This window comes from Oculina patagonica, chromosome 1 (genome assembly GCF_052425735.1).
Source record: "Oculina patagonica isolate OP01 chromosome 1, crgOcupat, whole genome shotgun sequence".
In the NCBI taxonomy this organism is placed as follows: Eukaryota; Metazoa; Cnidaria; class Anthozoa; order Scleractinia; family Oculinidae; genus Oculina; species Oculina patagonica.
In genome coordinates, this window is record NC_135758.1 from 23,222,827 (window position 1) to 23,248,291 (window position 25,465).

The 25,465-nt window shown below is 39.4% G+C and overlaps 2 protein-coding genes across 4 annotated transcripts in view; one reads left to right on the forward strand and one right to left on the reverse strand.

Moving 5' to 3' along the window:
- Positions 1-7,043: 7,043 nt before the first annotated feature.
- Positions 7,044-14,158, forward strand: LOC144661632 (uncharacterized). 3 transcript variants are annotated; one of them, XM_078522449.1, is made up of 6 exons: positions 7,044-7,245; positions 9,408-9,873; positions 10,088-10,343; positions 11,264-11,376; positions 12,132-12,301; positions 13,016-14,158. In XM_078522449.1, exons 2-6 carry the CDS (start codon positions 9,436-9,438, stop codon positions 13,716-13,718), a joined length of 1,680 nt encoding a protein of 559 aa, XP_078378575.1. In that variant the 5' UTR covers positions 7,044-7,245; positions 9,408-9,435; the 3' UTR covers positions 13,719-14,158. The 3 variants fall into 3 exon arrangements, with proteins under 3 accessions (XP_078378575.1, XP_078378567.1, XP_078378581.1); XM_078522441.1 differs by lacking the exon at positions 7,044-7,245 and adding an exon at positions 7,428-7,830; XM_078522455.1 differs by lacking the exon at positions 7,044-7,245 and adding an exon at positions 7,730-7,843 and having other exon boundaries at positions 9,424-9,873.
- Positions 14,159-16,841: 2,683 nt separating this feature from the next.
- The window catches only part of LOC144634643 (ubiquitin-like modifier-activating enzyme 6), a 29,857-nt gene continuing 21,233 nt past the window's right edge, over positions 16,842-25,465 (reverse strand). Inside the window, exons 23-37 of the mRNA XM_078493700.1 lie at positions 24,860-24,898; positions 24,286-24,375; positions 23,533-23,613; positions 22,791-22,919; positions 21,988-22,039; positions 21,840-21,903; positions 21,409-21,478; positions 21,238-21,309; positions 20,819-20,942; positions 19,948-20,027; positions 19,676-19,789; positions 18,628-18,755; positions 18,426-18,513; positions 17,812-17,906; positions 16,842-17,184 (exon numbers count right to left, since the gene is read on the reverse strand). Of these exons, the coding sequence (XP_078349826.1) occupies positions 17,067-17,184; positions 17,812-17,906; positions 18,426-18,513; positions 18,628-18,755; positions 19,676-19,789; positions 19,948-20,027; positions 20,819-20,942; positions 21,238-21,309; positions 21,409-21,478; positions 21,840-21,903; positions 21,988-22,039; positions 22,791-22,919; positions 23,533-23,613; positions 24,286-24,375; positions 24,860-24,898 (1,344 nt within the window). The 3' untranslated portion in view covers positions 16,842-17,066. The remainder of the gene's footprint in view (positions 17,185-17,811; positions 17,907-18,425; positions 18,514-18,627; positions 18,756-19,675; positions 19,790-19,947; positions 20,028-20,818; positions 20,943-21,237; positions 21,310-21,408; positions 21,479-21,839; positions 21,904-21,987; positions 22,040-22,790; positions 22,920-23,532; positions 23,614-24,285; positions 24,376-24,859; positions 24,899-25,465) is intronic.

A 25,465-nucleotide genomic window follows, 5' to 3' on the forward strand; every position in this document is an offset into this window, starting at 1 on the left:
GTCCACAGCCCCAACGCAAGAAAGGAGAGGGGGGGGGGGACGGGGGCACGGGTTTTGCACTGGCGTCCAGTTCTCTCGCCGTTCTTTCCCCGCGCTTATCGATCAAAAAAAAAATCCGAACAAATAGAGAGGGCTGTGAACAGTCTAACCACTGCACTGAGGAGGAAGCGGAGGAGTCTGGACTCGAGATTGGCTGATATATGAAATGAGCTATTAAAACAAATGAAAGATCGCATTGCCTGCATTTTGGCAGATGCGTCACGGATCGTACAAATTTAGATTTTATGTTTCACGTTCGTCGTTCGTTCATTCGTTCTCCGACCACAGCCATCCTCGTTCCACTTTGTATTAATCGTCCCCGTTTAATGTTTTCCTATCTTTGTACCGCTATTTTTTTTTTTTTTTTGGGGGGGGGGGGGGGTTTCCTTTCATTGAAACTGTACAGACGAAGTTTTGTTGTCTTGAAAATAAGTAACAGCTGGCTTGTAGTATGTGTGGTGTGTAATAAATAGTGCTTGCTGAGTGAAAATCCTGTTTTTGCGACTACAATAAGTGACAAAATAAGTGACTAAGTCTGCACTTATTGTCATTTCGAGCGGCCCCATTTTATTGCAATGAACTACTTTTGACCCCTTTCTCCTGACTTCACACCCCCTCCCCCCAAATCAAGGTTGTAGTTTGTTTCTAGCAGTCCTTTGCTGCAATCATACAATTGAAATTTTAAAACTATTGATTAAATTACCATAAAAACTTCAATGCGACGTCAATGTGTCAAAAACTACTTTTGTCAAACATTGTAGCTTGCTTCTAGCTTGTCATATTCAGTGACACAGAGGAACCCCCATACCCAGCCGGTTAGCCTTTTGACAGCTGAGATCAAGTTATAAAAAAAAATAGTGATCGTGTCTACCATCTCGCCGCTCCCCTCGCCTATTCTACGACAGAGGAAGAATCTGCTTGCTGTGTTGGATATATTCCTGATTAAGCGCCCGGGTTTCCATTCTTTTAGTTAGCACGCTTCCATAAAACGCAACAACTTCACCTTCCTCCCCAGGAAGGTGTTTTGTTTTTAATTACCACCCCACTTCTAGTATTGCCATTTACAGTACCAAGTACAGCTTACATTAAGCTTAGAACGATTTGTTTGCCAAAATTGCCCATTTTAAAAGAAAATGAACCCAATTCTGATTTGTCAGAATTATGAGCGACCCAGGTGCTAAATTCTGGTAAATAAAGTTGCTTTTACCTTCGCTTTTTTCCAAACTTTCGTTTGCAAAAGTTAAAGTAAGACCAATTACATTGAGTAGCCATGATATAATTAAGCAACGTATGATCTTACGTTAAAAACAAACTACTGAACTACTGGTAATAGGCATCTGTCGGACAGGGTCCATGGATTAGCGCACTGTAGGTTAAGTGCAGTTGGTTTTGTTCGTCTGCAACGCAGGCAGTATTTTTACTGTGGCTAAACAATCGAGATGGGGATCTTGATGGTAAGACAATTACATATGAGCGTTTACATAAATCCGAGCGCCAGGCGAGGAGTTACGCACGCATTGCAAATGTTACCATCAGGTAACACTTGTAGGAGCTGTAATTGTTTTGCATGGGGGCTAGGGGCACTGTTTACGTTGTTTGATTTATTGTTCTCTCAAAGGGTAGCGAGCCATTCATGTGAGAATCTTACAAAAGCTTTCACCAGACCCGCTGAACACGAAGTGGCCACTTATCTACTACTTTTTTAGAACAAAAAACACGGGACACGCCAAGGGACATGTCGCTGCGCCATGTCCCTTGGCGTGTTAGCGCCTGGGGCGTCCCGTCCGGCTTGCACGATTATTTTTATACAATTTCATTTCGTGCATTGAACCAGAAGTAATACTTCCTTCTGTTACCTCAAACAACCATCCATAACCGCTTTTCAGAAGGGAGATTGCATTTTTGTCCGCATATTTCATCATTTAAAGGGGGTGCTTATTAAAGGCGGGGCGTGGTTATTCGAGGGTGGGCACTTAATAAATATAAAGGAAATACAGAATTAATAAAAGCCTTACGTGATAGAAATTCACACTAAGGCGCAATGCTAAACGACGATTTACCGCAGGATTAAACGACACAGATAAGCTTCTAATCGTGACAGGTGCGGGAAATACCAGATTTGATGACTTACCACCCGGACTATATCACGAGTAATTGTCGTTTTCTGCGATATCCGGGAGATCAAGTTTTTTTACTGGCACCAGGAACATCACTCGAATAAAAAAAAAAATAACTCATTTTTTAAAACAAAGCTCGTCGATTTAGTTTCTCGCGCGAAGTGAATTACTATATTGAAACCATTCTATAATCAAAATGTTTTCTTACATATACTTCTACTTCTCATTTTTACCGATTTCAGTATTTTATGTTCAATTCTCAAACACATTTTAAAATCATAACCGTAAAGGAAGTTTGGAAACCCGGTCTTAAATACCGTTTACTCTGTAGTTTTTGCATCGATTGAGAAGATATATCAACACTCGAGACAGTGTTTCATCGGTTATCTAAACACCTCGAATTTTGTCAAAAATACTCCGCTGCGCTTCGTTTTATCAACTCTCTTCTCGATGTTTGGATATCCTGATGAAACAGTGTCTCTTGTGCTTGATATATTACCTTATTACATGAAATTTTCGCGACATGTGAATTTCGCGATTTTGAGGTGCACATATTTCGCGACACTTAAATTTCGCGATTTTGCTAAAATTTTGTATTTTAAATCACTTTAATTTCGCGCTTTGAGTGAGACACAATTTACATTTTCTTGGCAATATTTTTTGACATGCCTTTGAATTATATAAATCGACTTCATCGAAGGAACAATAACGTCAAAATTAACAAAATCGCAAGGAGGGACTTAATCTTGGCAATAGCAACAACAGAGCAGTTCTCACAATCCTACAAGTGAGTCAATTGACGACAACATCTATTACTAACATATGCGAGTCACTTAATATTCGCGACACTTATTGTTCGCGTCACTTTAATTTCGAGATTTTTTTAGAATCGCGAAATTCGCGAAATTAAAGTGTCGCGAAAATTTCATGTAATAAGGTACATGAAATTGCGTTTATTTATCTGTCATCACCCCTTTAACACCCGGCATTACATTGTAAACAGTACTTAATGATCACGCGATCTGTGGCTTAAGATACGTCGCCCAGTAGCTCGTTTCCTTACAGGATTTATTTCGTAATCCCGTTCAAAACACTTGTAAAGAGCACACAGTGCGTTGTTAATTAAGTGGCATAATATTTGTAATATTCACTTTGCGGATCTTGAGTAGGAATGACACGGAAACTGACTATCTCAAAGGAGGTTATTGCAAACCAGCTTTAGAGAAGGCCAAAATTCTTAAAATTATATAATTTCCGGGATCACTTGAATGATTTTTTTTTTTGCGTTTTAAAAAATTGTTTGTCTTCAAATCAGTGAAAACCTCAGTCAAAACAACAGCTTATTAAGGCAGGGAACGACGTTTAAGATCTTACAGATTACGAACTATAAACTTTAAAAGTTTGCCCTATTACTTAAGTTCCGCCATCTGCGACAAAGCTTTTTAGGGTTTGCATTATTATTATCACGCGCGCCAAGTACCACATTTTTAGTGACACGTAACACAACGTCACATCCTCGTGTAAAGGAAATAAGCACGGCTTGACAAAACTGGTGCTTGGACTCAGTGGCTTTTTCCCTTGTGTGAATTTCTTCTGCCATCCTTTTTCTTCAATAACAACCAGTATCCTGGGAGGGCAAGATCCCTGCTTTCCCGAAAATATGCATTGTCGAAGCGATGTTTTGCAGAACATGTCCACATTCCAGGGGGGCACGTTTTTGGATCACCACTGTGTCCTGGCAAGAGGTCCTTCGCCGCCATATTTACCCAGATAGGGTCTTCGAGCTCTGTAGCTTAGGAAGCGGAATTCCGTGAAATGCGCGAGAACCAAACACCATTATAATTAAGGCTGAACTTAAAAATTTCATACTGTACTTTTCTGTAACTGAAAGGAAGAAAATGTGAGTTAAATTTGATTGTAAATACAAACACTGAATTTCCAGGTCCCTACCTGCATGGTCTTTGTACACCTTTAGGGCTATGTGATTTCGTATTGAAGCTATATGGCGATCTTTGCTGACGTCACTGTTTACATTTTGTCTCATTAGCATACGACTTTGCGTAGAGATGGCATCCTGCTATGTACAAATTGACTCCAGAAGTTTAAAAAGCTTGTGAAACTTAACAATCGGCAAAATTTTCAGCTCTTTAGGTGTAATATTGAAGGGGATACTAGCTTTCAAAAACTGCAAAATTTCTGGGTGGCAAAAGCGCTAATGAGCCCCATATACATTCTTTGTAAAATTTTGAGTTTTCAAACCCGCGTCAAAGAAAAAGTATTAGTTGCAATTGTATTGAGCAGTTCTTGATAAGGGCAGATTTTCTCGGATAAAGAATTCATGTCTGTTTGTCTGTAGCTATGACGACCAACGGTAACGTTTTGTAAACTTGACTCGTGTGTAAGTAACTCAAAGTTAAGAAATATCTTTCAGACTTTTCATTTTTTCAAACTGAACATGTTTGGTCTTTACTTAACTTAGTCGCTTCTACTTGACGTAAGAACCTATGTTTTAGCAGTGTTCACTTTTAAATGTACATGTAACCCACTTATCAGACCGTATCAATTTTAGAGGCCGTTGATCAGAAGAAGGTCGTAAATCGCAGTAGAATAACTTACCAAAATAAGTCTGGCGAATTTGTATTCTAGTAACGAGAAGAACTTTACAGCCAGCGAGCCCGACAGCACTGTTCGCTTACGTTTGACATTTTCATCAGCAGTCGTAGCTTTTCCTGTTGTACACGACACAGCCGGTAACAGGACTATGATGTTCTTTTTTCTTGTCAACAGCTGCAGTTATTTTCATATAGCTGTTCCTGGCACTTACTCTCAACAATTTTGACAGAAGTTGAAAGTCGACAAGGAAAACAAACATACAGCCGAACCCCTATTTTAATTGCGGCCGCCTATAAAGCGGCCAACTCCTATCAATCCCTATATCAACATGTCAAAGTCCCTAAAGTATTTTATCGCTTTAAAAAACCTTATTTAATGTCCACCTCTATAAAGTGGCCGCGGCCACATTTCGGCCGCGCCGAGAATTCTGTACACATAGTTTGGTCTTCAGTTGTTTTCAACATGCCAATGACAGATAAGAGACCGAAATAGGAAAACAAACATTCAAACACACGTTTATTATCGTGTTGACGTGATCCCGGTCGCGTTCTCAAGTGATGATCTTTTGATTTCCTGGCATAAAGTGATGTTTCTACCACACCTATGCTAATTTCAATAGTGCACGCTGGCGGCGTGAGCAAATCGCTTCGCCAGGGGTATTGATGTACATTTTCACTCAAGAAGCTAGCGTTACTGACAGTTGCTCTCGGCTATAGCCTCAAGCAACTCTTACGCTTCTTTGGGCGTGCTCTCCAAACAGCTGCTTAGTCGGAGTTCGACTGTATTTTAAAGGAGCTAGGTAGATAAAGCATTTTGAAAAATAAAATAAGTTCTTCGCTCACATTACATCTCGTGGTTTTCTTAAAGTAACCATGTTACTTCTCTTTGAGTTGTTATTACCTCTTTAATGATTTTTTGTTACTACTCAATTATTGAGGTTCCCTGGCCTAACGTTTGAAGATCATTTTAAATTTTTACACTGTGTGCTTTATTTTACTGAGTTCTATTAAACATTATCGGCGAAGTGGCGAGGGGAAGCGGGGGAGGCAACTATTAAAGTCGATAGAAACTGAGAGCGGGCCGTCTAATTGTTTTAGAATAACCCACTGACCGATCTATTAAACACAGAAGATCGCTAGAATTGATTTATTGAAGATTTTGATTGATAAATTCTGCGAAAAACTAAGTGCGCGCACCGAGAGCCGTCTACCGATCCCAATAGACCCACCTGTGTAGCCAATCAGATTGCGCGATTAACTAATAGAAGTAAGTGGGTTATGCTAACATGATTTAGTAGACACTCGACGTCTTGTCCGTGTTCTGCTAGAAATCCGTGAATCTGATTGGTTCTCCCACTGTTTACAATTCGCTTTAAGTAGAAACTCAGCCGTGTTCTCTTGATTATCTGCGAATCTGATTGGTTGACACCCGTTGCTCTTTGCAGGGACAATTAAAAGTACATAAAATTGTTGGTTTTGGACTGCAACTAGTTTAGAGCTTCTACTAGAACAATAAGACTTCTCGCTCTCGTTTTGTATGAGCGATAGTCAACGAGGCGCATGCAGCCGAGTTGACTATTCGCTCTAATAACAGACGTAAAACTGTTTGTTTGTTTTCAGGACCATCTGCTGGGCCGAGATTTTCGTTATGGTGGCCAGCCGTGGAAATTCCATTTATTTGGACTGTAAAGCGGGATTGTAGAGACAACATTTATTTTGTCATGGGAGAAGTAGGTGCGGCGTTCCCTTTTTGCGAGGCGGTGGGAAAAAAGTGGCGGCGAAGCAGCTCGCATATCGCATGCCAATGAAACCGCCCCATTCCTCTTTCTCTCTCGTCTTCGGCTCGCGTCGCCAACCAATCGAAGCACGAGGGGCTGGCGTCCAGTTCTCTCACGATTTTTCTCCGAGTTCAACGATCGAAAAAAAAATACGAGAAAATAGAGGGCTGTGAAAAAATACCGACAAAACCGCCAGCTACACAGGCTAGCAGAGTAAACTATCAGACTCCGTGATCTCCATGAGCGCCTGATCGCAGGTTAGTTAATTGTGAACAGTCACTTTTTCTATGATCATGTTTTTTTCAGGGAGAGGCGAAAAAAAGGAAAAAAGAAAAAAAGGCCGAAAATCTGTAGGGATCAGTGTTTGACAGTTTGGCGGTTTCTTCAAAAGACAGATAGGAGTTCACTGGGGGAGGTCGTTTCTTTGTTGTCTAATATGAATAATATCGGGGTCTTTATGCAAATTTATCTTCGGTTGTTATTTTCTAATTGTTATTCATTGTGAACAAAATGCCGTGAATGTTTTGGTTTCTCCGTACGTACGAGGAAATATTTTGACACAGACCTCCGCAACAAAACAATCTAGAACACTTTACACAGCATAATATACCTGTAAATTTCCGAATAAGGGAACGCTGCGCAAGGCCGCGCGACTACAAGTTACTACGCTATTGGTGTGATCTGAGGACATATTTGGAAGTAAGAACTAAACTGTTTGTTTTTACAGTAGATTTCTTGTACTCTGATCTTCTGATGACGGTCGATGCTGTTGACAGTTTGTAGCACTTTCTTTGTTATTGTTTCTTGATATGTTTTGTTACGTTTGGCGAGAGAGCGACAGTCACTCGAGAATATGATGATTTATCAACCTGCGTTGCGTAGCAAGAAGAAATCACGTCGCGTTCCTCACTAAACTCAACAAATCGCACAAACTTGGAGTCACATAACGTTGATTTCATTCGCTTGTCAGCGATTTTTACACACAATGAGCCCAAATACCAGCATTACACCTTGCCTATTCTTTAGAAAGTTTAATTTACTCGTGATGTTTACTCGGCCATTTAGGAAAGGTGTACCAGTTTGCGATTGACGTCTCGTGTCAATAAGTAACATACGTCATGCGAACCCACTTTCCGGATGAGTTGGAAACATTTCGTTTGATCTCTAAACGAACCACCTAAATAGATCATCGCTTTCCAGTCCTACCGCTGTCTTTAAACAGAATTTAGTTTGATTTTCAAGGGGCGCCGGTAAGACTGATCAAAATGCACCGTCGAGTGAGAGGTAACATTGTTGACTCATGTATGAAATTTACTTGCGAAATTGAATTGTATGCTGGTATCATTTGGCAGTGAAATGGGTTCCTTCGGGTGTAATGGGTTTTCATTTGCCAAGATGTTTTACTTTGATATCAGCTTTTGAGACAGGGAGATAATTTGTTATCCAACATCCACAACTGGTCAATAGAAGGAATATTTGGGTAGCTGAAGAACAACTACAATTGTTCAATATTTTGTAAATGAATAACTCGCAAACATAAAGCTTTATGTTTCATTGGATTGTAATGATCGATGCAAAAGATTGTTGGGTGATAAACGAATTTTGATCAAGTGTTAGCGATCAGGTGATTTGATTTATGTTCAATGCCAATCAAGGAAAGATTTTATTCTTGAAAACCGCACCGTGATTGAATAATTTATCGTTCATTTATTGCATAATTTAGCGGTTTTATCGCGTTTTAAACGAATTTCTGCAGGATTTAACGTTTTGAAGTAAATTTAATTGCTAGTGCAGACAGAATTCAGTCTGGAAAACTTCGTGATATGTTTATTTGTCTTGAAAATCTCGAATGTTGACATTTGTAATGAACTCGCTACGATTTGCATTTCTATCCGTTTCTATTGTTTTGATCGGATAGTACAAAAGAAATGGAAAGACGTTTATCTTTATACACGAAAAACAGGGAAATTGAAAATAGGAAAAACAAATTAAATCGCGTTTGACAACTTTACTTTATTAGTAGTTTTAACTTATTAGTTTACATTTGACGCTCAGTCTAGCAAGTGAAATAACGTTTGGATTTGTTAGAGGATCGATTCGTGGCTATGGTAATCGGAACAAACACGGTTTTAAAAGGACCGCCTGCGATGTCAGGTAGTTTCTTAAAAATTAGATTTTTAAATTTTCTTTAAAGATTTTCTAGATCAGATCTAAGGACTCGAGATACGATACAAGAAATTAAATAAATACAAAAAATATAAAATTCAGCTCTTTTTTTCTGTCAATATTCCTTCGGGTTTCACAGCAGATTTACCGAAAACTGACTAGGTGTCTCTGTTTTCCAGCACATCCACTGTAAATTTGATCAACCTCTTTTGGCAATATTTTAAACGAATTTCAACCTGTTTACTTTACAAAAATTGAATTTTACATTTGATGAAAGGGATAGTTACCCTGCCAGAAGCTTTTTTTGCAGAAAGGCTACTATTTGTGAGCGGCGAAAATAGTGTCTTTTCTGAAAAAAAAAAAAAAAGATCCCTCTGGCACCCAGGGTAAGGGTGGATTTCCACTAACGCGTATTTTTTTTACGTGCGTTTACGTGCGTGAAAAATGTAGAGAAAATGTATAAACGACTTGCGTAAACGTGTACGCAGGTGGTTCATTCATTGTCTCTAATTTTTTTTACGCACGTAAAAAATTACGCGTCAGTGGAAATCCAGCATAAGGGAAATTAGCCCCCGCCCCCTAAGTGGGGTCAAACAGAGAGGAGGGCGTGAGGAAAGAGGACTCAAGATCAAGTTATGGTTTTGGTTTAACATATTTTTACCATTTTCTAATCTTAATACGTTATTTATTTGCAGGATCTAGCAGGATCACCTCCATGCAGACATGTTTCGATTCCTGTTCGCTAAAAGAGGCAAAGGAAACATCTCCCTGCCTGTAGAAACACAACAGCGCAACGCTCAGCTAGCGACAGAGAACATTGACATGCCAGCTACAAAAACATTCCAGGTCTTAAGACCTGTGCTTCTTGTATCAGCAGCCTTAACAGGCTACACACATCAAAGGTATCGAGTTCAAGGGATTATTGGAGGGTTTCTCTGGCTCTCCATGCTCCTTGCACATGGGGCATTAGACTTTCTAGCCGCGCGGCAGGTTTATACCTATGGATGGGCTTCGGTGTCGATAAGTCTTTTTCTTCTGTGTTTCGTGTGCACGGTTTTCTCCAACAGAAAAATGTTACCGTGGCTAGAAAAGGGAATGTCGGTGTTGGAGGAAGAGAAAAGGTATCCGAAAACGCTGGAAAGATCCGCCAAGGTTTTCAAGGTAAGGACATGAAGTTCTTGTTATCATAATTTCCATTAGTTAAGGTAAAAGGTAAAGTCTGCATTCGGGCCTACTAGCCCATCAGGTCGCAGCTATCCTGGTTTTCCTAGGCTTTTAAAGCAACTAGGAGTATTTTTACTCCCCCTGGATGAGGGGATTGTATTTTTAATAAGCAATTCCATTAGCCTAACTATCTACATCGTTTTCCCTACAGTGGATACCACTATTTACTGTTATGTTTGGTTTAATTTGCGGCTCGGGTATCTACGTCTGCCTGCACTTTGACAACACACTAGACGTCAAGATCGACCTCAGCAGGGACAAAACTGAGTTCCCGGATTACGCGCTCGTCATACTCAAAGTGGTGCGATTCCTGTCAGGTTGTTACGTCATGGCCAGCTTGGCGCTGTTTTGGAGCATCTCGGTGTGTGTCATGCACATTACTGGTTACTCTATGATAGAGTTTCACGGTATGTATGCAATGGGCCTTTTGCCGCTTACGGTCACATAGCACAGAAGTGACACCTTGTTGGAGGGCAAGCTACGCTCTTTGATATGCAAAAAAAGGAAAGTCAAGCATGACCGGTTGAAGTAGCTTTGTTTTGGATGTTTCATCGCGTCGGTTGCCCTTCAGCAAGGTTTATTTTTGTACCATGTGGCCGTTAGCTGCAAAAGAGGACAGCATCAATCATCAGCCGGGGGGAGAGGGGACAGAAAAGTGCATGGGGGTGCTCCCGGTTTAAGGAACCCACCCCGTCTCATACATCTGCTATTACCTTTATTTTTGCACATTCTAAAGCGACCATAGATAAGCAGAAAGATAATTTGACATAATTTTTCCCCATTCGGAGACCCTTTCTCAGACTAGGTCAAAACTGAAGCCCCATCGTAGACCTGGAAGGTCAAATACGGGACCCCATCCAGAAGCACATACCTGCACGGCGTACATAAGGTAGTGCGTCCTCGTTCATCTATCCTTGTAATGACATTACATTATCAATGGCGAATCCAGAGGCACAAGGGGGGATAAAAATGGGTGGGAGAGGGAAAGGGAGGACGGAAAAGGTTTGGTCCTAATAATTTTCAGCAAGAAGGCTTATTGAGAAAGAACCAAGGACGTTAAAACGCTCAACAAACCACCCAAAATTAAACAGATTTTCAGATTGAAATGTTCAAAACCGTTTGACAGATGGCGGTAAATTACGAACCCTCTGTACGAACCTGTACCTTCGAAATGGCCGGTGCCACTGAGCACGTTCGTTTGTCCGTTGTGTTAGGGTTGCACTGCACTGTACTTTGTTTTACCGGTGGACGTTGGTATCTCAGTTTTTGCTGTTGCTGGAGTCGAATCTCGGTACTTTTGGTAAGCGTTAATACTTTTGTCCCTTAGATGAGATAACATCGCATCTGATCAACAAAGATTCACCAATCACGTTCAGACAAGGAGTGGTGTCATTCTCGGAGAGAGGAAAATTTGTGAAAAAGTCTGCGTCTGCATGCAGGGTAAGACAAATGTAGTAAATAATAAAGATGGTAAATTTTAAGCTCGGTAATAAATAATGAAGATGAAGTGTTCAACATGACTCGAGCATGGGACAAAGAAAAATTCTGAGTCCCCGACGGGAATTGAACCCATGGCCTCCCAGATACCGGTTGGGCGCTCTAACTCACTGAGCTACGAGAGACTCGTTGTGAGCTGGGCCATTTTACTAGGTTGATAAGTGACACGCGTCCAATGTAATACTAACATTGGTTGATGATTAAATCCTTGACAGAATAAATGTCTAAAAAGCGAGTGAGTAAGCGAACAGGCGTGATTACAATAATCGCCCACAGCAGAATATTCATTGGAGTTATTTAGGTTAAGTAATTATTATAGGTTAAATATATGGGCAGTTCTACCAGACAGATATGGGAAATGATGCACGGTTTTGAACATGGGGCGTTATTTGAACCCTTTTAGTTTACGCTGAGTACAAAAGGGTACTCAAACTTCGCGTATGGGACCGTTCAACAGTACTGACTCTCGTGTGGTAGTGAAGCTATTCAATAATAAGTACATAAATATTTCGGCCTTTCTGTGCTTCTACCTAGTATGTGACCATTCAAATGAAAACCATTGAGCAGTGCTTTCATTTTGCGCAGTTCTTATTTGGTTTAACTTCTGAACTTTTGGAAGCGAAGCGGTTATTATAGGTTGTAGGCCGCTTTTTAAATCAATCTATTTGACTGTTGTTATTATTGTACTCACCATACAGGTTACCCTGGCGGTTCTTTTGGTGTACAGCATCGCTTCCCTGGCAGTGAATGCATTTCTCTTTCTGTATAAGGAGCGGCATATAGTGTTTGCTATCTACGCATTGCTTCCCAGTATCGCAGCTATCTACCCACTATGCATGGCTGCTTGGGTCACAAAGCAATACTCGTGGTAAGGAGAAATTTTTTATACATACATACATAGATTTTATTTTCACTCGAATTTTTTAGTTTTTTTAAATTTAATATTTTTTTTTTAGTTAATATTTTCGAAAAAAAAAAAAAAAAAAAAAAAAAAAAAAAAAAAAAAAAAAAAAAAAAAAAAATTTTAAAATTTAAAAAAAAAAAAAAAAAAAAAAAATTATTTATAAAAAAAAAAAAAATTCTTTTTCTTTTTTTTTTTTTTTTTTTTTTTTTTCTCTTATTTTTTTATATTATTTTGTATCATTTTTTTTTTTATAAGAAAAAAAAAAAAAAAAAAAAAAAAAAAATTTTTTTTTATTCTAAATGCCTTTTCCAGGCTGTTTGTACATTAAAAGAGGAAGAAGGGAACGAAATAACAGTAAGGGCCGCACAAGGCGTAGAAAGTGCTACAAAGGCGCGCGCCTTCCGAGTTGGGCGGCGTCTGTATAAAAACACGCGCTGTTGCCTGTTATATTAGCTCTTTGGCTAATACTCTCATAAGTCACGCAAGGTAGTTTTATGTTTATGAACAGTGTATTGACTCAGCCTTGTTACCCTTTTACGACACTCACACAAAGGAATGGAAATTTTGTGCGTTTTGGTAAGGAACACACGGAAAATTATACTGTTAGTAACAAAGCATTGGTCAATAGATATAACAATTTTTTTTTTCAAACTGATATTTATGGGTTTTTTTTTCCAGGTATCTTGCAGTGGTAGTGAAAGCCTGGGCCGAGAGACCCGAGAGCAGTTCCGAAGACGAAGCCAAAGACCCCGAGAGGTCGAGAAAGAACGAGAAGCATACGAATCAAAAACGGGGACGAAGTTTGTGGAGAAGAGTGCACAGTGCAAAGAAAAGTTATCGCGAGAAAAACCTCGCCCCACTAAAGAAAACAAATTCCAATCCTCTTGCTTCACAATCAGACAGTGAAGCCAAGTCCGGCGTGGAGGAAGTATCAGCGAAGCCAAGCAACGCTGGCGATTCCCGCCTTCGTGCGCCCGTCACAGTAAGCGATCCGGAGTTTTCCGACGACGAAAAACATCGGGGACACGAGCCAGATAACGACATGTCCGAAGATGACAAGCTCAGCGTAAAAGAAGCGGATAAAAATCATTCGGGCAAGGAAACTCCGAAGAGATCCCGACGAGAAGTCATGGATATTGTTCTTCGGGGCGCTGCAAGGGCTGTCGGAAAGTTGAAACACAACGCAAAGAAACCCAGGTTTAACTTCGAGAAGTATATTTCTTATCTTCAGAACGTTTTGCCCAATATAGGGTTTGACATTATGGGAATCATTGTTACATGGAACATGGTGTCCGCTATTATTTTCCTTGAGGTTTCTGTTCTCGCGCTTTTCGTGCAAGAGTCGATTTTTGGTAACACAAAAGCAACAGTTGCGTTGTAGTTATTTTGGTGAATCCCAGCCTCGTCCCCGGCGAGTTTGGCTGTGACGTTTCCCGCCAAACTTGTCGGAAGAGTTCGCCTGGGCCTGGAGGTAACGCTCGGTTCCAAGCCTCCCCCGCTCACTTGCGTAGCGCGGATTGGCCTGGGAACGAGGCTGGATGAATCAAACTTCTTTCACATCAAGATGTAAATTGAACAGCATTCCGTGATTTGCGCCGTTGAACGGCCACGGTGAACGCACAGAGTTTGTATTCCATAAGTAAATTTTAAGATAATATCTTGTGCTTTTCAGAGGACAATTATTTTTAATTTTAGATTCTAAACGGATAGTTATAGTTATTTTTAATTATAGTCAATTGGGGTCTAGCCCAAATGTATCAGCATGTGTAACTAGCAGGAAATGGTTCGTTAGAATAAATAAATACACGTCGTCTATTATAAGTGAGCAGTATTAAATCTGTTGGCAGGCTTTTGATAGTAAAACGGAGGATTTTAAGAGGGGAATGTAGGTCACATTTACTGGTACATCCAAGTGACACCGCGGCAAAACGCACTGCGCATGAGTGGAAAATTAACATCCGGTCAGTTTTGTATTTCCGGTTGACTATGTAATCCAGTCGCGTAAATACAAAATTCCCGTCGCGCGAAGTTTAAACACAAAACTTAAGAAATAGCAAAGAAACTTAAGGAAAATAATGGTCTAATTCAAAAGTTTATTTATTTTTGTAGCTTCATACTTTTGCACCATAGGGTTTCCTGCTTGCACCAACATTGAAAATGATGCTTGAAGTTTACAGGTCGCAAGCGCTCGACAGTCGACAGCGGCATTTTCGTTTTGACTGTGTCTATCACTTTGCCCGCTTTAATTGCTCGCAAATTAAGGCGCGACAAATGAGAAAGAAAAACAACATAAAACCAAAATAAAGAACCACTGAACTTTCAAGTTTAGGCTTTCGATAATTCTTGCCTTCACTGAGAAAAAAGTCACAAAACAAGAAAGAAAACAACATTTGCTCAGTGTTTGCTTGGTTCAACATGATTGAATTGAGTCTTCGATACTCCCGGACTACCTGGAGTTTTTGCTGGATTGAAAGCTGTTAGCCGAGAAGCTAAACAAGTTTAAATTGTGTTTCCATTCAAGACAAAGGCAATTTGATTTTCTTAATCCTCCTCACAACGTCAAATATTCGTCTATTTGGCGGACATGAAACTTGCAGATTCGCACATGGCGTTCAATTAACCAAACTTTCAAACTATCGTACCGGTTATCTCTCCTCAATCTAAAAGGAAAAACAGAATCAAAGTCTATTTAAAAACTTGCTTTAAACCAAAAACCGAATAATTAAAAATCGGACCTCACTACCGGGTGTTATTTTAAAAAAAAACTTTAAAAAGTTTTTTTACCTCTGCTGAACGAAAAACAAACGAAGCGACTGCGTGCTGTCATTTTTTAGGCCGAAGTGTTAGGTTAAATAAATGTAGAACTGAAAACAATTAAAGCTAAAAAATACACAAACATGCAACCAATTACTGGATAGGAAAGTATGAATTTAGTCAAGGTTAATCGATCAAGAAAAACTGGCAAGTAAAACTCTGCCTTCTCGCCTTGTGTGATAAACCTAAGATTATTTAAGCTCATCTGCTGCTCAAATTCAGAATCAAAGCCTCAACGAATCCACGACTTACCTTTTCTAAATCTATCGAGTATTGTTTCGGTCATATTTAGTTTGTAATCCAAGACAGCAGATTAAAACACTGCAATTCACAAAGCAAAACAACTAAAACGTGGGCCACGACTGACCTTGAACCGATCCGAAAGCGTAGCGAGAAGCCCGTTGAGTGACTGGAAAGGTGACCGGAAGTGCTAAATTCAGCGCATGCGTAGACGTTCTGCCGCGGTGCCCATCCAAGTACGTTGGGAAGTAATACCCCCCCCCCCCTCTCATAGCCAGTTCCTCTTGCATGTACCTTGCCAGGTGTAAGTTTATAAACCACTTCTAGGGCGCTTTCTATTAGTTAGAACTGGCCGGACAGACCGGTATATTCGAGCACAGAGTTCCGATCTTACTCAGATCTGTCCTTTCAAATATCACACACTGTTGTTGTGGATTTGTGGGATCATCTCGTGGAAAAGGCCCAATTTACATTTAAAACCACCGGACGAGCCGGCCAGTTCTGACAATTATGCAAAGCGCCTCCAGCTTCTCCTTGCAATATCAGTACATTGGTGAGGAGAATGTTGAAATTTATCAAAATGTGGATATTAGCTTCGTGTATCACCAAATTATCATAACTCACATAAAGAAGAAGTACAGTAAAAACCCGCGTATAAGAACACCTATTTTGGCGGTTCAGGCTGATTTGGTTCTTATATACAGTGGAACCCCAATATAACGATCTTCGATATAACGATATTCCCGATATAACGATGAATATGTTATGTCCCGGCAATAGTAAAATGTATGGGACGGAACCCCGATATAACGATTCCTCGATATAACGATATAATTTTACTGCCCCGTTGGCATATCGTTATATCGGGGTTCCACTGTAAAGGGTTATAATCTGCAAAATCAGCCTGTAAGTGTTCTTAAAAAAAGTTTCTTAAAATAAGGAACATACTAGGCTACCAAATGCACACCATATATGCACACAATAATAATAATATTGTATTTTAATTTTAATAAAGTTGATAAATCAAGGCAATACTGTACTGTAATTGGGGTGGAACTATTATGTGTGCAATGAAAAGTAGTGTTGATCTTTGATATTTTTCCATATAAGAACAACTTTCATTTTTCAGGCTGAATGTGTTCTTATATAAATGGTACTTTATTTCCTAAAATCAGGCCTGGGTGTTCTTAATCCACTTGTTCTTATACGCGGGTTTTTACTGTACATAGCGTTCGGAAAGGAGAATTGAGGTGTCTAGATTGGGACTGAAAAGGTTAACGGTTTAAAAGCATAATCCACGATTTCAGGGTATGGTCAGAAAATGTATTTACCAGAAAATAATTTATAGTGCAATTTTCTCAGCCATATATGTTAGCTGGAGTTTAATAAAACCTAAATTGATTACATTGATACCTTTAAAACTTTAAATATATTTTTTCCTATATCCGGGCCTATCCTACATATTTTAATTTCAAACAAATACGCGTACAAATTTGAAAAATTGCCATACATAACAATTAAGTCTCCATTCCAATTCTGACTAGTTTATGACCAGAATGAGTTGGAGAGATATTAGGACCAGCCGTAGTTTACGTGATAGATCTTTAAAAGCCACTCGAGGTTCACGCACAATGTAAAGTGCTATTTCATAAGGGATTGTTCTGAAGGGCCCTCTTTAGGAACCAAAATAGTACCTAATAGGGGGCCCGGGTAGATCCTCATCGCCGTCACCTTCAAATGACACGGTGAGGTCCACGTAGGCTTTGCCAGGAGCCTTTATTAGTTTGGTCATTCTGTGAGGAGTTCAGAAAAAAAAATGTTTAGTATGTTGACCACTTGAAGGATAATAATAGCAATGCCTTATTTCTTAACAGAGGCTTTATGCGTCCAATGGCGCGAAAAGTACCGATGATGATGATTCCTTAACTACATTTAGTTAATCAAATTGATAATACAGTCAACTCTCTATAAGACGGACACCGTCGGGACTGGCTCTAACTTTCCGTCTTAGAGAGGTGTCCGTCTTATAGGGAGTTTAGTTAAAGTAAAATGACTGAAAAACGGCAGGGACGGAATCAACACCAGGTGTTTGTCTTAAAGAATTGTACGTCTTATAGAGGTGTCCGTTAAGAGAGTGTTGACTGTACTAAGTGTTTTGACCCAATAATAGTTTGGCAACACAAAACGCCACAACAGAACAAAACGCAACACAGTGCAATGCAGTACAGCGCAACAACATACCTTAACAAGAAAACAGCAAGCAAAAACAAAAACAAAAAACAATAAAAAAACACAACAGCAAACACAATACAACAACAACCACAGCATGCTAGCAAACACAGGACGACAACAATAATAAAACACGAAAACAGAAACCACTATCTTGAACTTAAATAGAACGAACCAAGCAAGAGACTTACTTCTGTTCAAGGCGTTTAGAGTGCCCGGGCAGCAGTGGAACATACACAATTTTAACACCATGTACCACAATGGACACATCAAATCCATACTTATCCTAGAAAGGAGAAAATTACAGAAAATATTTTCAAAGACAGAGAATTACGTAAATAAACATTAAATCCGAAAGGATAATGCCTTCAGGGAGGATCTTTTGAGCAAAGTCTGAGTACAAGCCTCTTAACTTCAGTGCCAGTCCGTCACAAGCCCCACCCCCAACCCCACCCATGAGGCATTGACACGTAATCGGTACCCTCCCCTCCCATCGAATTTTGATTCGCTCTAGGGAATAAAGAAACCCCTCCGCCTCAGACTGGCATTAAATTAAGTAAATGCACCTGTGGGCGGAGAGAAACCATGCTAGTCTTCTGTTCAAAACCATTATACATGAACACTGGCCAGGGTATATGCTCCATGGGTAAATGCCATAAGTACACCGAGTAAGAAGTCACCTGTTGTCCAACCATTTGAATTATCGCACTTTACCTTGCTTGGTGTGTGTTTTAACTGCAAGACCTCCATCCTGACTCACTAACAATTAGGACACTATGCACTCCTATGAAAGCTTAGTACTCACCTTGAAATATTTCAAAAAGCTTTTCAGTTTATAATCTTGCGTTCCTTGGACGACCCACTTGTCCCAGTTTGAGAACGACAGGCCTTCCCTTTGGACAATAACAACAGAAGAACATAACTCTGTCATACATTTCTTGCATCAGTAACGCAAAAGCTACAGAGTCAAAGTTAAAAGACACTTCCTAAACCAGTGCTTGGCTTACCTGATGACCGTTACCTCAGGGGGGCCTGGTTCGGAGAAGATGACGTATGGAAGTGCGAGGTTCATGAAGCAGTTTTTGAAGTCCTCCGCTGGACTCTTCATAACTACTTTGACCAACTCGATAGTGACCTAGTACAGAGGCAATTCATTGAACTCGTGTTAGTAAGCATAGTGCCACACAAAACAACATTAAAAAAGCTCATTAATAATTCATAAAGAAAATAAAAAATTAATGTTTAACGAGTGTCTTTATATCTGATAAAGACACGACTAACTTTACGTCCAATTTTCTAGGCCAAAATAACCCCAAATCTAAATATTAGTGCAAGAATGAGTTGATCTACATCAGAAAATTTTTAAGCCGTTCAATAAATTCGCAGTTCGTGTTTTATCAAGTCTAAAACACTCGACTGCGCCTTGTGTTTTAAACTTGATAAAACACTGCTGCTCATTTATTAAACATTAGATAAACATCTTTGTTATTAAAGGGACAGGGCAGAGTGTCCGCGTTATGGAATTGTCCGTATTACAGAGGTAGAATTGGAAGGAATTTTTGTCTCTTTTGGACCAGGTAATCTGTCTGTAATAGGAAGGTGTCCGTATTATTGAGGTAGAGTTTATAGGAATTTTTGTCTCTTTTGGACCAGGTAATTTGTCTGTAATAGGAAGGTGTCCGTATTATTGAGGTGTCCATAAAGAGAGGTTCGACTGTAGTTCTACCAAACTCGACTTACACCATCTTTTCTTGCTATACATATCTCCCACATTGACAAAACTAATCCTAGCAGTATTCGTAAAGTTTGTCACACTTGAACCTAGTCATATGCCCCCCCTCCCGGGGGGTACTCTCTAAGTGGTCAACAATAAAAACGATAAGAGTGTTTTTGTCTCGGAACTATCGCTATGATAGTTTCTCAACAGAAACACTCACTTGTTTAAATAGTGTATGGAAGGTCATAGGTTCGACTTCTGTTGGGAGAACTAAGACGTTTTTTCAGTAGCTTGTGTCACTTCCTAAGTTTGAGTTTTCTCAGCACTATTTAACTTACCAAGCCAGCCACAGCAGCAGTAGTTGTAGCGATAGCGGGAACTATTTTGCCGGCGATTTTCTTCGTTTTTAACCGGTCAGCAGGCTCTATACTGTACATAGTTGCACGAAGGTTCTGCAATATGAAAACAAAAAATTAATGCGAAGAAATTTTTAATCTTTAGTCAAACAGACGCGCAAATATCTATGGTAAAAAACTACCAGGAAGGGCAGGAAAGATGGGAATTAGTAACTGCTAGGAATTAGACAGAGTAAACAGTTCTGATAACCAACCGAAGCTGAAGTAATGAAGTCGATGTGACCATTTGAATCATCGTCTTTTTCAAATTCTTGAGGAAACATGGGTAGCACATCTGAGAGAAAAGATAAAAGACAGTCATTGACGCTACAAGAAATGTCTTGGAAATTGTCTTCATACTTATTAAGTACCAAAGTTGAGAAGCTTAGAGAAAATTACAACACGAACAATGTCAACGACAACAGCAACAACAACAACAGCAGCAGCAGCAACAAACAAAATTGATGCCTGAGCGTCTAGCAGCTGGCCTTAACAAGTCAGTTAAAGTCACAAAACGGTGCTTGCCTACAGAGAAAACGATCAAAAGTACGAGCTCACACATGGAAACAAATGTTCACCTCGAGAAACTATTGGAAGTCCAAAGTTACACGGAAGAACCGTAAAAATGTTTTTGCTCAAAATGTTCAAGTTCGTCATTAAGCCTCCCCCCCATCGGAAAGTTCAATTCTTCAATAAGCCCCCCCCCCCCCCCTGTTCCTCTGACGTTAAATGAAAACAATTTATGACAAGGCAACTTAACGCTGTAAGTATATTATTTTTTTCACTTTATCTCTTTCATTTGTACCTTAACTGATATATGATTTGAACCTCTATTTAGCCCCCCCCCCCCCCTTAACCTTAAGAAATTCTTAAAAAGAAATAAGCCCACGGTTTATGACTACACATCTAACTAATAACTATACCACATAACCCTAATTACATAACATATGTAACTGAGTTTAATTTTAATATTTAAAGTTTTTTGTTTTTTTTTTTTTTTTTTTTTTTTTTTTTTTTTTTTTTTTTTTTTTTTTTTTTTTTTTACTTTTTTTTTTGTAAATAAATTACGGTTAGTGTTCATCCTACCTTTGCTAGATTTTATTCCTTTTGCTATCAAGTCTTTTAAATCTGGTATTAACTTATCATAGTCATCAGCGGATACATCAGACGGCTCAGCAGGCTTTGATGCCGTTTCGTCAGTTTCAATTTGCTACAATTGAAAATAACATCTCCATTTGCACTCATTTGAAATTTGCATACCTTTACAACTCAGTGAAATAATGAAATCCTAGACTGTTTTATTACCTCGTAAAAACACTCCAAGCATAAAATATTTTCACATATTTACTCTCTGCTTTATTTGAATTTTTAGAAGTTGACAACCGATTTATTTTTTCTTAGTCCTATGAACGTTAGGACGGAAGAAACGCATGCTTCAATCAGGACTCAATTAACGAGCTAATCACAGGATGGTAAAGATTCAGAATAACACTGTCCTGTCTGACCTTTGAACTTGGCCTGAATTCTGGAACTTCGACATCTTGGAGTATTTCAATAATACGACTGTCACTTAAATCCTGTTACGAGAAAATCAATCAATCACAGTTCAAAAACGCTAGAAGAGAGAGTCAAAATATAAAAGCTCACTAGACCACTGCAATATTATGTTAGCAAACCTGTTTTGTGTACTTGATGCCGTAAGTGTCAGCGTGAAGTTTACTGCTACTTCTTATGAACAGCATGTGTCTAACGAAAGAAACAAACAAAAAATCTCAACATCAAAATTCTCCCTACTTCTTCCATGCATTTTCTGAAGTTCACCTTACGAGAATTTGGCTTCAGTCTGGAGATGATCAGGTTTTTTATCTTACGACCCTAGTCAAGAAGCTGTAAAAAGCTTAAAAACCGAGCACTCAAAGCCTAACTGCATTTTTGCTCAGTTAAAACAAACGCCCCTGCTGTAGAAGATTGACATGTTTCTGTTTGCTTTCTAAATATTTAATTTAGTTCCGATTAAACGCTTTAATTTCACACTAAAAAAGAGCAAAGTTTTCGGAAAAGTACCAGGTTACAACAGATACTAGGAAAACAAACGGAAAACACTTACAATTCATTTTTAGTGTTGAACTGTTGTGGTATTGGCGGTCTCTTCGGGCTTTGCCAGAACAGTGCTGAAAATGGAGACGATTGTGGTTATTGAAAACACACTAACAAAGCTGAATACAATGAAATAACATGATTCGTAATTAACTTACAGCCATCCTTGACTCTTGTTTCCAAAGGAAATGCGTGAAGCAATTGTTTGGCCTGTAAGGAATTGAAATTTAAAAGTTCTATAAAAACTTCTCGATACGCCGGGGACTACTGTAGAGAAAATATCTCACTTACAGTCATGAAAGCAAATAAAACTCCCAAAAAAGTTCTTAAAATTTCCACCACGCGTTTCATCACAATGCAACCATTTTAAACCATTTCTACCCAATTCCATTTTCAAAGTGCGACCGGTCGGACCAACAGGAACTGTCGTGAAATAGAATGACATTTTTTGCTTAATCCGGACCAAGCGAGTGGAACGGTCTTTTTCCATTTTGCACTCCTTTCCCCAGTTCCCTGCTTTTGTGAGAAACTAGTGAACTAAAGTAAGACAACTGTTAAATTTCGGTCCGACCTCCAGAGGTGGTCCCGAATATTTCGGTCACCCGAAACAGACCTTTCCATTTGACTTCTGACCGAAATATTTGGCTTATTGGAAAGCACCCTTTCTTTTCCTCTGGCATTTTGTAACAACTGCGTTCATGTTCCCGCCATTTATAGGTTTTCTTCCCCGCACCCGCGTTTTTTCCCGCCATTTTTGACACAATTGCACCTTCAGTGGAATCCCGATTTCTCGAACCTCCAAAGTTCGGAAATCGGGGGGGGGGGAAAAAAGGGGGGGGGGGGGGGATTGCAGTGTTTGAATGAGGGAATGGAAGTTACTTTTGGTTCGAGTTTTCGGCCGGGAGATTCGGGATTCCACTGTGTATTAAAGTATTTCCCCGCCATTTTTCTGAGCTCTCACCTTGTGATTGTAGTACTTTTCAAATTCTATTCTGCTACGGGCAACGCAGCTCGCCCAGTCCGAAGGTCGCCGTTTTACCAATTTTATAACCCGATAGACGCCTTCGGGCTCATTTTCAGATTGAAGTGTCTACAAAGAAAACCATAACAAAGATGCCAAGTATCACACAGAAGCCCTATCCACAACATAAGAACACGCTATAATGTGACGGCCGTCAGTATTGTTTGTTAGTTCGGTTATTGTGCTGCCATCTTGAATGTTGTGGTAAGCCCCGCTAACTCTGTTGCATGACAGGGCGAAACACTTCCTTTTCCTTCCCCATCCCGGCAAAAAACCCAGTTTTGAGTTGGAAGAACAAGTATATTGGACTTAAAAAGGCGTGAAACGAGTCTGTTAAATACAAACTGATGATTCAAAGCTTCAAAACACGGATCATGCAAGTTCTCTATTTGTTCAGTTAAGAAAAGCAATGAACAAAAAAGGTCCTTTTCTTTTTTTCACTCTCATTGTTGTCTGTTTACTGTGTTCATCGTTTGAAGCGGTTTGAAGCAAATTAGAACCTGTTATGTTCACCAATCGCACGGTGTAATGATAAAATAAGATAGAATAAGATGATTTTCTCGTAAAAATGCCTTGATGCGGATGGTACTCATTCCACGGCCTTCTTTGACCTTTCTTCGCCTACAGGTTCACTAAAGGCTTATAGCTGGTTAGTTTAGATAAGTAAAAGCTATTTACTTACTTCCAAAAGTTGTTCTGGAGATCCATTTGTAGACCAAAATGTCGTGTACAATCTTGGCTTTTGAGTAAAACAATTTTCAAACTGAAAGATACAAAACAATGTGTCAGCTGTTGCGTTGTTGCTGTTGTTCCCTTGCTTCGCATTAAAACAAAATATATAACAAGGGAAACACAATCAAAACATGATCAAAATGATCTGCTATTAGATGAATAGTGGAAATAATATTTCGCGGTCTTTGTGATCATAGTTTAAGTGTATTACCAAAAAAATTATAGAGCTTACACTTTCCTCCAATCTCTTTATAAAATGTCACCGATCTGTATGATCGATGGCCGAAGTGCGATGCAGTACACCCACTATTCTACAAAGACTATTGTTCCAAAAAAATCCCAGTATTGTAGAGATTAATCACCACGTTCTAACGGCAAACGACAGAATGCGGCTGATTTTGTTTACTTTTTCTCTAATTATTCAATCACTCCATCAGAAAAATGGAAAATAATTTACTCCAAATAATTTACACCAAACCCGATACTATTCACTTTGACATATAAGCGGCAAACGGCTAGCCTGTTCCAGGCGTTTGGTTAGTTGGGAAGCGGCGCGAGGAACGGCGCTTCCCAACTAACCGAACGCCTGGAACAGGCTACAAACGGCAAACAGCATTTTTTTTTTGCCGTTCGCGGAAAAACAAACGTGAAGCTCAATCTCTCTATTGTTACGGACAGAAATATGGGATCACAACAGCCATACCTTATCTCTGGCCCATTGTATTGTGTGCTCAATGACAGCTGGAAATGACTTGAGTGTACAATGCGGTACGTCTTCCTCTGGAGGGTCTCGCTTTGAAGAGAAAAACAAGCCAATCACAAACAAGCATGGTAGAATCATGCACTCCTGCTAAGCCTGCGGTTTTCGGAAAAAATTGGAGAAGAAATGCTTCTACGTAACACAAGTCGCCATGCTGACGTCCTTCTCTGTAATCAAAAACCCACTCCAGGGTTCGTACACTTTTTCAGGCCAAAAATTCAAGGACTTTTCAAGGACTTTCCAGGACCCATCTTGGAAATTTCAAGGACTTTTTTTAAAAAATTTACCCCAAATCAACGATTTCCAGTCTGTTGTGCCACTGTTGTGCTTAGGGTTAGGGTTTTCTCATTGCCTTTTGACGTTCAATAAAGGAATCAAAGACTTTCAAGGACCGAAAACCAATTTCAAGTACTTTCAAGGCCTTGAAATTGATCTCCTGAAATTCAAGGGGTTTCAAGGGTTTTCAAGACGCGTACGAACCCTGCCATTCACATCTAAATGGGAAGTGTTTACATACCTGACTGGCATAAGACTCGGTGAGATCAGGAACAATGACCTGTTGAAAGAAATTCGTTGATCTGCATGAAAATTTACATATTAAAGTAATTTCCCGTACAGCTTTATGTAATTTATCAAACACGAGAGGCAGTGTTTCACCACGATATCCAAACACCGAGAAGAGAGTTGAAAATACGACGCGCAGCGGAGTATTTTTGACGAAATTTGAGGTGTTTGGATAGCCGATGAAACACTGTCTCGAGTGCTTGATATATCTTCTCAATCGAAACAAAAACCAAGGAGTAAACGGAGAAATAAAATCGTAAAAATCTATGCTAATTAAGATCGGGTATCCAAACCACCGTCATTGTGTTCATTGTGTTAGCCTTATGAATTATTAATGAGTTTGAGAAGGAAAAATCATAATAAGATGCTTATGCCTAATAGCCTATTGCAGGGGTGTTCGTTCGTCTCGTAAACACACGTAGTGTTACAGTGATTCTATGAAGACTTTTATTATTGGAAAAAGAAAACATACTTTTCTAAGAGTCTAGTAAAGTAGCTGGAGGTTGATTCTAATACAGCTTGATCGGTGAAACGGAAAAGGAGAATTTTACACTGTAAA